This window comes from Lagopus muta, chromosome 12, assembly GCF_023343835.1.
Source record: "Lagopus muta isolate bLagMut1 chromosome 12, bLagMut1 primary, whole genome shotgun sequence".
NCBI lineage: Eukaryota > Metazoa > Chordata > Aves > Galliformes > Phasianidae > Lagopus > Lagopus muta.
In genome coordinates this window covers 18,759,320-18,771,997 of record NC_064444.1, presented here as the reverse complement: position 1 = coordinate 18,771,997, position 12,678 = coordinate 18,759,320, and the positions used below count along the sequence as shown (strand labels likewise).

The following is a 12,678-nucleotide window of genomic DNA, read 5'->3' as shown; positions in this document are numbered from 1 at the left end:
CCATAACTTACAAACCTATTTGGGTATTTCCTATTTTCACTCCCCACTTTTCCCTCACTATTTTCACTGCCCACATTTTAACTCCTCTGGGGCTGGATGGCCCTGCAGGAGAGGTCCCCCAGCCCCTGAATGCACAGACAGGAGTGGAACAGCATTCTATATCTGAACCTGATCTGATCAGAGATCCTTTTCCTGACATCTGTGCCCACTGCTTTGTCCCTCCAGTATTTCCCTGTGTCTCTCTGGGATGACTCAGGCACCGTCCTCTTAAAAACCCTCCCTAGGTGGTGAAAGATGTGATTAGATTCAATATAAATCTTGATGCTGGGGCTAAATGACTGTGGTCTTCCTATCATCATTACCTTGAGACATTACTTACCCTCTTTTTCTTCAAAAGAAAATTAAAATTAAAAAAGACTGATGTTAATTAATGGCATCTACTCTGGTCACTGGTGTCATTGTGTGGGCTGTAAGGCTGATCTCAGAACTGGGAGAAGTGTCAGCAATGTTCTGTGCCTGACTGGTGCCAAGCATTCACCAACAAGGCAGATGCGAATGGCATTTTGAGGTGTGATTGCACCAGCCCTCCTCATCTGGCTCACTTTGGGTGCTGAAGGGTATCCAAATACTTCTTTTTTTTCCTCAAGAAATGTGTTATTTAGGCTCTGCTTTCTGAGTGCTCAGTGCTTGGCAGAGGGGCTGACCATCCTTCACCCCCTGCTGCTGCCGCTCACTACCACCAGCCCACAGCTCCACAGAGACTCCAAAAAGCAGCTCAATGCTCACTTCTGAGTGAGGGTGAACACAGTGCAATGCCAACACAACAGCTCTCATCCCAAAGCAGAACCAGCGTGTGAAACATCAGCATAGAGTGCTTGGCAAGGTGGCACGGCCCCAGCTCAGCACCCACCCTCCCCTGCCTCCTTTCAGCTCTATTGCAAAAGGGCTTTTATACAGGAATTTCAACCAAAAACGCATTCGCTAGGCCACCCTGGGGAAGTAAAGGGGGAAGGAAGCTCTGGATCTTAGAGCTCACATGGTGCTTGATAGGGTTCTGCTGGAAGAAAGGCAGGTTGGATCCACCTCTGGGGATGGAGGATTTGGTGCAATCAGTCACTCACTGCACTGTTGTTCCACTTTCTAGGCTGTTTCTATCTGAGTCCCCATCTCTTCTCTTTCTACTGAGTGGGCATCAGCCCCCTCCTTCACAAACCCAGGACCTCCTCCTGCTTTCCAGCACCATTACATGTCCGTAGCAGACCGGGATCCTGACTATCAGTTACAGCTACTACTGCTGCCCTATAAATAGTCAAAATGCAGGCGGTGCCAGCTCCCAGATCACATTTTAACCTTAAACGAATTGCCAGTTTTCTGCTGTAATTACCCAGGTTGGAAAGGAGTACAGACCTACAAACTTATTCTGAGTAAACTCTGCATGAAGGCTTAGCAGCTCCAGCTCTATAGCCTTTTTTAAATGGAAGGCTCTTCCAAGCCAAATTCTGTCTGCAGGAGCAACCCATGATAGCCTTGATAGAAGGTTATTTTGTCTCCGGTCTAAATGCTACCTATATTAGTAGTATGACTATGGGAAAACAGCCCCTGCTTCTGGGGCCATTGCTCTTGCTGTGCAAAGATCGTCTTTCTCTGCTGTTATTTTACTGGGATCACTGACCAAGGCAAGATCTTGTGCTTTCAGGGACTAGAGGGACTGCAAGATGACAAAGGAGGAAAATATGTTCATGGGACACGGAAGAGGCAGCTTTCAGGAAACAGAGCCTCCAGCAGAACTCGTGTGAGGCTCCCTGAGTTCTCCGTGCCCTCTCTTTCCCCCCACCCTTACTTTCCAGCAGCACATGGGCCACTCCAGGCAACAGCACGCCTTTCTGAGCAAGCCAACATCTCCCCGGCAACAGGGCAGGCTGTGGAAATAGCACGGGATTTCCTTTTTGCTTGGCTTTTCCCACCTCTTGAGAAATGTCCTGCCTTTGTGCGTCTTCTCTGCCCAAAAATGTGAATGATGGTAACCGCAGTGCGCCTCAGGGAGGGGCAAGAAAGCTGGCTCTGCTCTTAATGGGAGAGACCGGCTGGTCTTTGCATCTGACAAGGAGAGAAAGGCTGAAAGAGGAGCAGGTCTTATGAGAGAGGGTCTCTCCCACACACTGCTTCATTCCTATGGGGAGGCAGCAGCGGCTGCGCAGCATCCTCAGTCCTTCTGGTGAGGGAGGGAAGAGGAGGGGAGCCTCAAAAGTCACCTGAAAGAGAACATCTTCTTGCGAGCAAGGACCAGCCTAACAGTGAGATCCTGCACAGCTCTGTACCCAACCTGCAGGCAGGCCCTTATCAGCAGAGTGGGTCAGCGAGACTTTTTTGTGGTTAGTTTTGTCTTTTCAGCTCCTGCTTCCTATTTTGGTCACTGTGTGGCTGACTGAAGCAAGGAGGTTTAGCCCAGATTTTCCCCCAGCCTTGCACTCCCTCTAGACTAAATACCAGAGGGATAATTAAGGGCAGCAGAACAAGGAGATGTGTAAGAGAGGGCTTGGTCACTTTTCCTCAATAGCAAAAGCACAGAACATCCAATTCACATCTATTACAGAGGGGAGAGTGAGGCTGTTTTTCACCTGGATCTGAGCATGGTCTGGGTAACACTGTGAGGGAATAAGGGGGAGATGCATCTCCCCTGAAGTCTGAGGGGCTTTGTAGGAGCCAGACAGTCCCCGGCCCCATGTCCTCTGCTGCCTTGCTCCGAGTCACCTGGGAGCAGCTCCAGCCCCTGCTCCCCTTGGCCAGGTCTCTTTTCCTGGAGGCTTAAGTGATGAGTAGGGAAAATCCCTCACAAAAAGATTTGCATCGGAAACCCTTGGCTGCGGAATGACTTTTAAAATAGAAAAGCTTTGCTTGAAAAGGGATGAACTGTGCAGCATAATGCTCAACAAATCGCCTGTTTAATGGCCTCTACAGCAGCTGTGTATTAATAACAAAAGTGGGGTAGCAGAAGCCATGAGATTAAAATAAATAGTATTTGCTGCTAATACCAGCAACTTTCTATGGAGGTTGACTAAAAGAAAGGAGCAAGTGGAAGACCATGGCAGGCAGGCTTGGCTTCTCTGCTCTCCTTTGTATTATGTCTACAAAAGGAGAAGATACTGCAAATCTTTTCCATAGGAACATGAATGGACGTGACATTCCATGCAGCCCAGTGCCCTTCCCCTCATTCTGGCATTCTGATAACAGCTCTCCCCATCTATGCCCCCTGTTTTGCAAGCCTGGCACTCGAGCAGTGCTGAATTCACCCCCTCTAGAATTAGGATTTCAGGCATTAAACAGGGAATAGAGAATTTACAATTTAAAGCTGTCTGCCACAGACTGTTTATCAGACATGGGGAATGATTTGTTTCTGTTTTCCTGGACATAGGTTTTTACTGAGGCAAGATACGTTGCCTTGCTGAGAGCTGAGTCACTGAGTAATCAACAGATTAATGTAGTCAGTTTGAAAGCCGTCAGCATTAGTTCTCGGCAAGCGCACAAGAACTCCATTATTGTATCATTGCTGCATTTGGGATGAAGGAGCCTCCAGGATTTAGGGTTCCTGTGGGAAAGATCCCTCAGTGCAAAGAAATCAAAACACCCCTTTGCGACTGGGAGACATAAGGCACCTCTTTATACAGCAGCACCACAGCAGGATTTTGGCATCCCTTCCAGCAAATGCTTTTATTATCAACTCTTAGATAAGGAGTTTGAGGTATGTAATACATCTGTCATTTGATAGCTTCCTAAAAATAGCCACGATAAACTCAGTGGCATACAGGACTTTGCCCTTAACAGGTCTTGAAACTGAAATGGTTACATTTCCAGTGAAAGCAAGTAGCGTTGCTTTCTGCAAAAAGACTGATCTAGACTTCTCTAGTGCCTTGTGAGTTTGCTTTGATCTAGAAATGCAGGAAGGAAAGGCAAAGGATAGCACAGGCAGCTGGTAAAGGAGACTGTTTAAAAATAGGGAGCTAGTTAAAACAGAGGAGCAACGGGGAAAGGTCTGGCTTGCTTAGGTGCGTGGCCTCACAAGGCTGCCAGACATCAAACTGTTATTCTGATGGACTTATATGAACACTGCTACCTAAGATCCTGCCTGTAAAAGCCTCAGTGAAGTAACAGATCGTCCTGTTTGCATGCAAGATTGCTGTTTGGGCACGCTTGAATGGCAGAGATGTGAGTAAAAGTCAGTCAAGTCCCTGCTAAGTGCAGTTCATTCTAAAAGCCTTCCTATATTAGCAGCTGGTGGAAGGGATTTGAAGAGCAGCAGGACTTCTCCCTGAGACATTCCCACACGCACCCGTGCACAGACAGCAGACAGGACACATCTTCTCTCTCTTTCCTCAGATCTATCAGTACCTCTCACTTCACTGTCCTTAGATGAACAGAATTATTTTTCACGTGGCCTGGCCGGTGCCAGCTTGTTGTGACACTTCCTACCTTAGCTGTTACGACACGTGTAATTGCACCTATGCACCTATTTCTTAAAAACCTCCATGCAAGGGGCATGTAACAATAATGTAAACATTTCCCCTCACTTCTTTTCCCCCCGAAGACATTCAGATTGTGCAGACATGTTTTGTTTGTGCTGAGGAGTGTCCCAGTTCTCAGCTCTTTGTACCAAGAAGTGGAGATTTTAACTCACCCTTCGTTCCTTGTCACCGTATTCAATGCCCAAGGTATCCATGGCACGTACAATAGCTGCCAGAGACTGTATAGTGTTGCTGTAGACCACTGGCTTGTACTGCTTCACGTCTTCTCCAGAGAAGCCATCCTCATGGATGATCCTGAAGAGAAAGTAGAGAGGACAAAAACCTATTGAGAATGTCATTCAGTGGGGGAGACACTGAAAACAGAACTGCGCTCGTCTGAAGAGCACATCTGGCAGCTTGATTCACTTAATTTAGTCATCATTTCTTTTCAAACTCTTCTGGCTGCTTACCACTAATGCATCTGAGCCCAGTGCCTGCAATTAACATCCCTTCTGCTCTCTGTCAAGGTCTCATGTAGGGCTGGTGCAGGCTGTCCCTGCACCCAGCAGTACCGTGAGTGCTGTACCTCACCTCCTGCTTGCACATGGAGGCTTCCGGGTCCTACCTTATCTTTTCTGACAAAGCCTATGGAAGTATATTCCCTGCTTACAACGACCAACAGATCAGGTCTTAACTACTGAGAAAAAAAAAAAAAAAAAAAGATAGAAAACTATTTTTTGTCTAGTCCTTTTCATAGCAACTCCTGGGTGCCTTCCAAAAGGAGTGGGTCAAAATCCCCCTCTGTGCATCTATCCATGCCACAGCCATGGATAAATGTAGCACCTGACATCTTCCCAGGCCTTCATGCCTTCCCAGGCAGTGCTGGGAGCTCTGCAGCCTGGAGGCACGTTATATATCCCTCAGGAACCACTGCAGGAGTGAAGCCCACGTCCTGCAGCTCCGCGCGTTGGATGCTCCGTCAGTCTGTCAGTGCTGTCAGAACCAGCTGATGGGCTGAGTCCTTGCAACCTGGCTGGACCTGCTGCCAGAATCACTTCCCCTGTGCAAAATGCGCTAAGCAGCTGCCTGGGTTCAGGCAAGCATGAATAGGAAATGAGATTATGAGACGTGTGCCATTATAGGCTGGGTCCTATCTGTAGACACACAGCTGGCCTGCTGGACACAGGAAACACATCCCTGTGTTTTGTAGCATGACATTGCCATGGGCAGAGTGGAAGACTGGTGCCTCATCTCTAAAACTCAAGGACTAAGCCAGGGCGTGCCCAGAGAATGGCTCGAGTTCACAGAGCTAATTGTGCTTGACAGCAATTCTTCCCAGTGAAGACATAAGTTATGATCCTGTCTCTTAGATATTAGCAGAGAGGATGATCTGCTTAGCCAAAATGAAGTTCTTCCTTTCTCATCTGCAGATCTCACTGGACAACGTACAGTCCTTCAGTAACGGATACGTTCACTAATAGAACCCAGCATCCTGTCTATAATGCGACTCTTCTTTCTTTTTTTTTCTAGATCACATACACAAACCGACCAGAGCTGGCATCTCCCCCAGGGAGAAGAAGAGCAAGCAAGGATCATATGCAAGAGTGCAATAGATACAGTGCTGGGATGGCATGAAGAGCAGAGCTGGATGCCAGCCTCGTGTTATTAACAGATGACTACATGAAGAACAAGGCTGATACAAGCACAACGACAGCTACTTGCCATGATGTGAACCTCACCGAAAGGCTTTCTAACACCAGTGACCAACCCCCTGCTTTCCCACCATGGCAGTGAGCCTAACAGACTGAGGGCCCTTGGTGCTCCTCGCTCTCCATGCTCTCCAGACCTTTCCCCATCTCACAGCCCTCCTTGGACGCTCTCTAATAGCTTCTGGGAATGTCTGCTTTGCCAAAAGTTGCAGTCAAGCCTGAAGAGTTATGACTGGCACAAAGCACAGGGTCTGCACCAGCCCCAACGGAGTTTAGTAGAGCCCCTGCTCCTCTGTGAGCTCTGCATAGGAGGGACCCTGTGGGTATTCAGAAAAAGCACCACCAGAGATAATTCACTCCTTGTGTTTGGCAGTTTTGGGGTGGGATTCTGGGGTACGGAGGGCGGAATGTTGGCTCTGGGCAACTCAGAGAAGGCCTCGTGCCGTGAAGTTGCTGCCCAACGCTTCCACATCTAAACACCCTGTGTTTCTAAGTGCTCCATGTTTCCCAATTCCCTGCCACATCACAGGGCTCCCTGCTCTCAGGAGGCAGAACCAAGCGGTGCAGAGCGGCTCTGGTATCCCTCAGTGAACATCCTGCTGACGGGGCAACGCGTTCAAAGCGCGGGCATAAAAGCATTGCTTTGAAACGGGGCATAAAAGAACACGGAGGAAAAAAACTCGATTGTTCCTCTGTGAAATTTCTCTGGGAAGGCAGCCACGACGACTAAAAGCAGCACAGCTGATGCCAGTATTGAAGTTCTGCCGTAGGAAGTACCTACGGATTAATCAATCATGCAGTGAGCACATTACCTAAGATTGGAGCGAGCGAATCCCCACTGACTAGTGCTGTTCCAAAGACTACTAGGACACTGTGAACTGGTTTATTGTCCTATATGCTCTTAGCAAATGTTTTTCTTCTTGCTTGCCTCGGTGAGTCGATCGCTGGGCTCCTCTGGAGGCTTTTCCAATGGTTCTGTGGGAACGTTCTCGCTGCCGCTCAACTGCTTGGGATTTACCTTTCTGCAGAACTGTGCCTTACTGCCTATGGGACCACCCTGGGGAGGTACACTGTTAGGGAGAGGCTTAATCCACACTGGAACAGGCTGCCCAAGGAGGCTGTGGATGCCCCATCTCTGCAGGCATTCGAGGCCAGGCTGGATGTGGCTCTGGGCAGCCTGGGCTGCTGGTTGGTGACCTGCACACAGCAGGGGGTTGGGATCAGATTATCATTGTGGTCCTTTTCAACCCAGGCCATTTTATGGTTCTATGATTCTATAATTCTATGAATCCAGCTTGTGTGCTTCAGCATGCAAGCAACAATGGGTTCTGGATACTGTGACTACTAAAAATGCAAAGGAACTAACAGAAAAGAGCAGGGCATTATGACTGTCAAGTTGTTAAAGGTTCAGGCAGGGTGGGCCAGTCCTTAAGCAACTTGCAAATTAGCAGGAACTGAGGATTTTCAGTGCTAAAAATGTGAATTCTCTGTTTTCTAAATGGCTAGTATATTTTTCTGTGTCTGAAATACAAAGGAAGCTGCTGTAGGGAGGCTCCTTTCTGCCACATGAGAGCCTGTTCTTCCCAGGGCAGAGGAAGGAAAAGGATTTAAGAGGATCCCGGGGGTTGCTGTGGGGGGGAGACAATGATGTAATTTTTGAAAGCGATTCTAAGCAATTAAAAAGCCATTTCATTCACCAAGTGATTAATGAAACAGCATGCGCTGAACGGAATGGTGCGAGACAACTGAATCAACCTGTCTAATGTACCTATCAATGCCTACTTCCTATCCATCAGCCACTGACATAAAGTCCATATGTTTGCACATTATATTGTCATACTCATTTTAGGATGCCATTAACAGACAGGTATTTGCTGGGGAGATGGGCTCCACTGCAGAGCAGATCTTCTGCCACCCCACGGCAAGTCATTAATCCTGAAGAAGCGCCTAGTGCCTCAGTGATTATTGCTTAATTGCAAAATAAATGAAATACTTGGAAACAGGGGTTGCATCTTGCATAGAGAATCGCCTTGGCTTCCATTCAACAAAGCACTCACGCGCCTTCAGCCTCTCACCAAAAAATGGACGTATTAAAGAAGCAAAGCCCTAGATCACTTTGCTGCATGTCTCTGCTGACATGTGGCAACCCAGCAGCTGGGAAAGGACAGCTCTGGATGGAGCACACAGTCCCTCCAGCACAGCAGAGCTGCATCTCGAGCTGAGGAATGATCCAAGCCAGAATTCAGTTCACCCAGGTCAGTCCTGGGGGAATATTTGTCCATCTGGAGCACCTTTCCTACGAAGAAAGGCTGAGGGAACTGGGCTTGCTTGGCTTTAAGAAGACAAGGCTGCAGGGAGACCTCATTGTGGCCTTCCAATCCTTGAAGGGAGCCTATAAACAGGAGGGGGAACGGCTGTGTGTGAGGGTGGGTAGTGACAGGGTGAGGGAGAAGGGTTTTAAAGTGAGACAGGGGAGGTTTAGGTTGGATGTTAGTAGGAAGTTTTTCCCCCAGAGGGTGGTGAGGCACTGGCACAGGTTGCCCAAGGAGGCTGTGGATGCCCCATCCCTGCAGGCATTCAAGGCCAGGCTGGATGTGGCTCTGGGCAGCCTGGGCTGCTGGTTGGTGACCTGCACACAGCAGGGGGTTGGAGCTGGCTGAGCACTGTGCTCCTTTGCAACCCTTTTCATTCTATGTTCTATAATTCCATGATTCTATGAACTATTCCTGTCCCACTCCCTACCAAAATAGGAAATGAGATCAGTTTAATGTGCCTCATTTTTGAATAATCCATGCAGGATGTCAATCATCTGCCCTTTTATTTCCTAGGTGCTTACAAACTGATTGCAGTTCGATTCCCTTGGAAGCTTCTAGAAGTTGACCAAACTTTAACCTCTTTTACTCCTCTTTTCTTCCTCTATATTTAAGGAAGACAGACACCACATCTACACCTTTTTCCCGTCTCACAGTACCTGTCCTCCAAGGGCTCTCAAGGAGAAGTGGATATGTACCAGGTATGGAGCATGGAGCTCCTGAAAGCTGGTTTGTGTGCAGGCTGTTCCTGCTGTCACAGCCCTGCCGCATCTCCTGGACTTTGTAACTGCTCCAAAACCTCAAGCAAAAACTGCTGAAATGCTTCCTGCTGACTTCCTGCTTGTGTGGCTTCAAACTGCCTGCATCACTGCAAAAGACATACGTGGAGCCTTCCAGTGACCTAGCAGAGAAAATAAATCCCATACTGTTTCTGTTCTGCCTATGACGATTTACTTTCCATCAGCAGGATGTTCCCAGCTGAATGAAGTTTCCCCATATCAGGGCACATCCCTAAAATGACAGTGATTTACTTGAATAAAACTGGGCAAGAAATCGCCAGGAGATTATTACAGTAGAAGTCTACGGTGAGCAAACACCTTGCAAATGAACGGTCCAGTTCCTAGCAATTCAGTTCTTGCTCTTCATCTTCATCTGAACAAATTAAGGCAGTTAAAGGTCACTGCACAGCTTTCGGACGGCAATGAGCTTCACCTGCAAGGCTGCAGGTAGCTGTAAGGAGGCTGCAGGGCTTCAGCTGGCAGCGCCCTGCCTTTGTGTTTCATATCAGGTTCTGGTGAGGGTGGGCAGAGGTTGAACGAAAGGAAAAAAGAAGCAAACTGCAAGCCTTGTTTGCAAATGGGGAAAAATAAGAATGGAAACATCTTACTTTAATATACAGGGAAGGGAAAGGGTTGATCAAATTCTGATGGAAATTTTTCTGCTGGACATAATCAGCTATTTCTTAAATTGATTTTTATCTTAACATGAGGTTAAAAAAGTTTGTTTACAGGAGAGTTATGAAGCTAAATTCCAGTGATTTTGTTCTCACTCATTTAATAGCCTGAAATGCGATTAAAAACTCCTGGATTATGTTAAACTAAATGAATGCAGATGCCCGTGACCTTGTGTGTGAAAGGCTGCAGCAGCACAGCGCAGACACCCATGGCAGGGTACAGATCTCTCACAACACACCTCTTCCACCCCAGCAGTGGAATGACACCCTGTGCGTCCCAATCCTGCAAGAGCTCTGAGATGGAGGTCAAGATGCCTGTTTGCCTCCATGCCTGCTTTTGAAAAGTAAAACAAACTCCTTCGTCGGGGCCACCCTGGGGCCAAGCAGTGCTCATTTGAGAAAGCTTAACTTTTTCAACCTGGATTCTTAATGCCCATCCAAGAAACATGGATGGAGCTCTGATAAAATCCCAGCTGGGGATGATCTCCTTTCTGGAGGAAATACCTTATGGTCACGCAAAACTAAATACTTATCACTGAGGTATTTCTTGCATGCAAAGATGTTATTGCAACTAACCAGCTGGTTCATGTTAAAAAATAAGCAAATCCATCAGGAGACTGAGACGTGCTGCCAGACTGCAGCCCTGGATACGTTTTGCTTATCCCTGTTCAGAAGAACTGCGAAAATTGCATGAACCAGGACAGAAGCCTTCTTGCTCTCCTAAGGCAAAATATGTGTCTGATAAGGATGCATGTAAGGAACTGATGCCTTCACAAGGTCTGATTAAGGTCAGGCATGTGCTTCCGTACCTCTGCTGCTGGCCAAAAAGCCACAAGTGACGTTACTTGGAACTCCCACATGGCTGCTCAGAATGAACGTCGCTCCTGTTGTAGCTCTGCCTATGGTGAACAGACACGAGCTAACAACTGTGTTCTGGGCATGCAGGGACCTGATATGGCATCTGCCCCAAACCTCTGTACCCAATGTGTGTATAAAGCATATACAGAACACTCTTCATTTCCTTTTTAAATCAGATAAGAACCAGAAAGATACACACCAAAGAAAACTGCCAACGTCGTGCTGTGTCCCTACAGTCCTGTGGCTTGTCTGAATCAGCTCTTAGTTTTACTGTTATTCTTTTCTTAATGCTTCATTTTGGCTCTGGGCAGACTCAAGGGGTGATGCAAACTTGAGCTGCATGCTGTTGAGACAAAAGATGATTTCCTGGGCTGCGTTCTCAGTTCCCTGCCCTGTGTCTATTGGGGTGAGCTGTTCCTTGCACTGTGCTTTGGGATGTCCCAACACCCCTTCCCTTGCTTGACCTGCGAGATTTGTTGTACTTCTATTTCCTGTACTCTGCTTTCCAGTGTGAGCATATAGAATAAGTTCAAGAGTGTAAAGACACCAATACATCCTGAAAGTAATGAACGGCTGTTGATAAATGAAAGACGCCACTGCAGCTATTTCAGCAGAAGACAGAGCAGAGCAGCTGGCACCAGGTAGGAGCATTCTCACCTAACAAAACACAGTCAGAAAAATAAGCCCACGGTGGCATTCCCTGGAGAACAAGTATACCCCACGCTATGCCTAACTCCCTTAAGTGCTGTGCTCGGCGCTGGGCCCCTCACTGCAAGAAGGACATAAAGGCCCTAGAGCACACCCAGAGAATAAGTCCATCATGCTTGCTAATACAGAACAAACACAAGATCCTCCTTTCTGCCTGAAATCAGTTGCCTTATGCTCCCAAAAGCAATAAAACAAAATAAACCTGAACTTTGCCCAAAGAGGAAGGAGAAGCAGCAAGGAGGGCTGCAGGCTGGCTGCCCCCAGCCACCCCATCACTCACAGCACCAGAGCGGGGCAGGCTGGGGCTTTATGTAACACCAGGGCACTGACACAGCTTGCTTCTACTGCAATTTGGAATTGTGTAACTTTGATAACCTGCCCTCTCCTGGGGCCTTTAATATTAAGATCAAATACTGACTACCCTACGTGCACCTAATTAGCTTTAATACGCATCCCGCTCCGCTCAGTGAGAACAGCGAAGAAACTCAGTCAAAAACCATCAGACCAGGATTTCTTTCGATTAAGGAGAGGCAGCTGGACGGCACCTACTCCTGCAGCAGCGCCTGCATTAGATGAGATTGCATTTTTCTGTGCAAAAAGCCTCGGGGCAAAGGGGTTTCAAATAGCACCAGAGGAGGCTGACAGCTGCGCTCCTCTCCTCTGTGCGTTCCCAAATAATAATGCAGCAGAAGAAAAGGGGTCCCAGCTCCGAGTGCCTCGCTTTCTGATCCCATGTAATGGCCTGTGCTGTCAGTCTACTTGGTCCGCGCTGCCTGGGAGCAATGAGATCCTCCAGGAAAAAAATCCACTGGGCTGGTGATGACCCACATGCGAGAATTCTCATTAATTCCTCAGTAATGTTACATAAGGTCATTTTGTTGAATTAAAATTATTGGGATTAATCCTCTTAAATGTTCTCTTAGATGCAAGAGGGCTCCGACCGCAGCTGGATCATCCCACAGCTGGTTCTAGAAAGTCAAAACACTGTTTTAAAGCCCCGTAATGGTTTTGTTAAATTCATCCCCTGAGCAAGGACACAAAGCAGCTTTTTATGGCTTTTTTAGATCACTTACAACTTCTGTAAGCTGTCATTAACTATCATCAGAGCCTGAAAAACGAGGCAAATGGGTTCAATGTCA

General features: G+C 47.6%; 1 protein-coding gene across 3 annotated transcripts in view; it reads right to left on the bottom strand.

Annotated features, from left to right (window-relative positions):
* The window catches only part of GNAO1 (G protein subunit alpha o1), a 116,888-nt gene that overhangs the window by 69,030 nt on the left and 35,180 nt on the right, over positions 1–12,678 (bottom strand). For all 3 annotated transcript variants that reach the window (XM_048958557.1, XM_048958555.1, XM_048958556.1), the window contains exon 3: positions 4,673–4,814. In XM_048958557.1, coding sequence (XP_048814514.1) covers positions 4,673–4,814 — 142 coding nt within the window. The remainder of the gene's footprint in view (positions 1–4,672; positions 4,815–12,678) is intronic.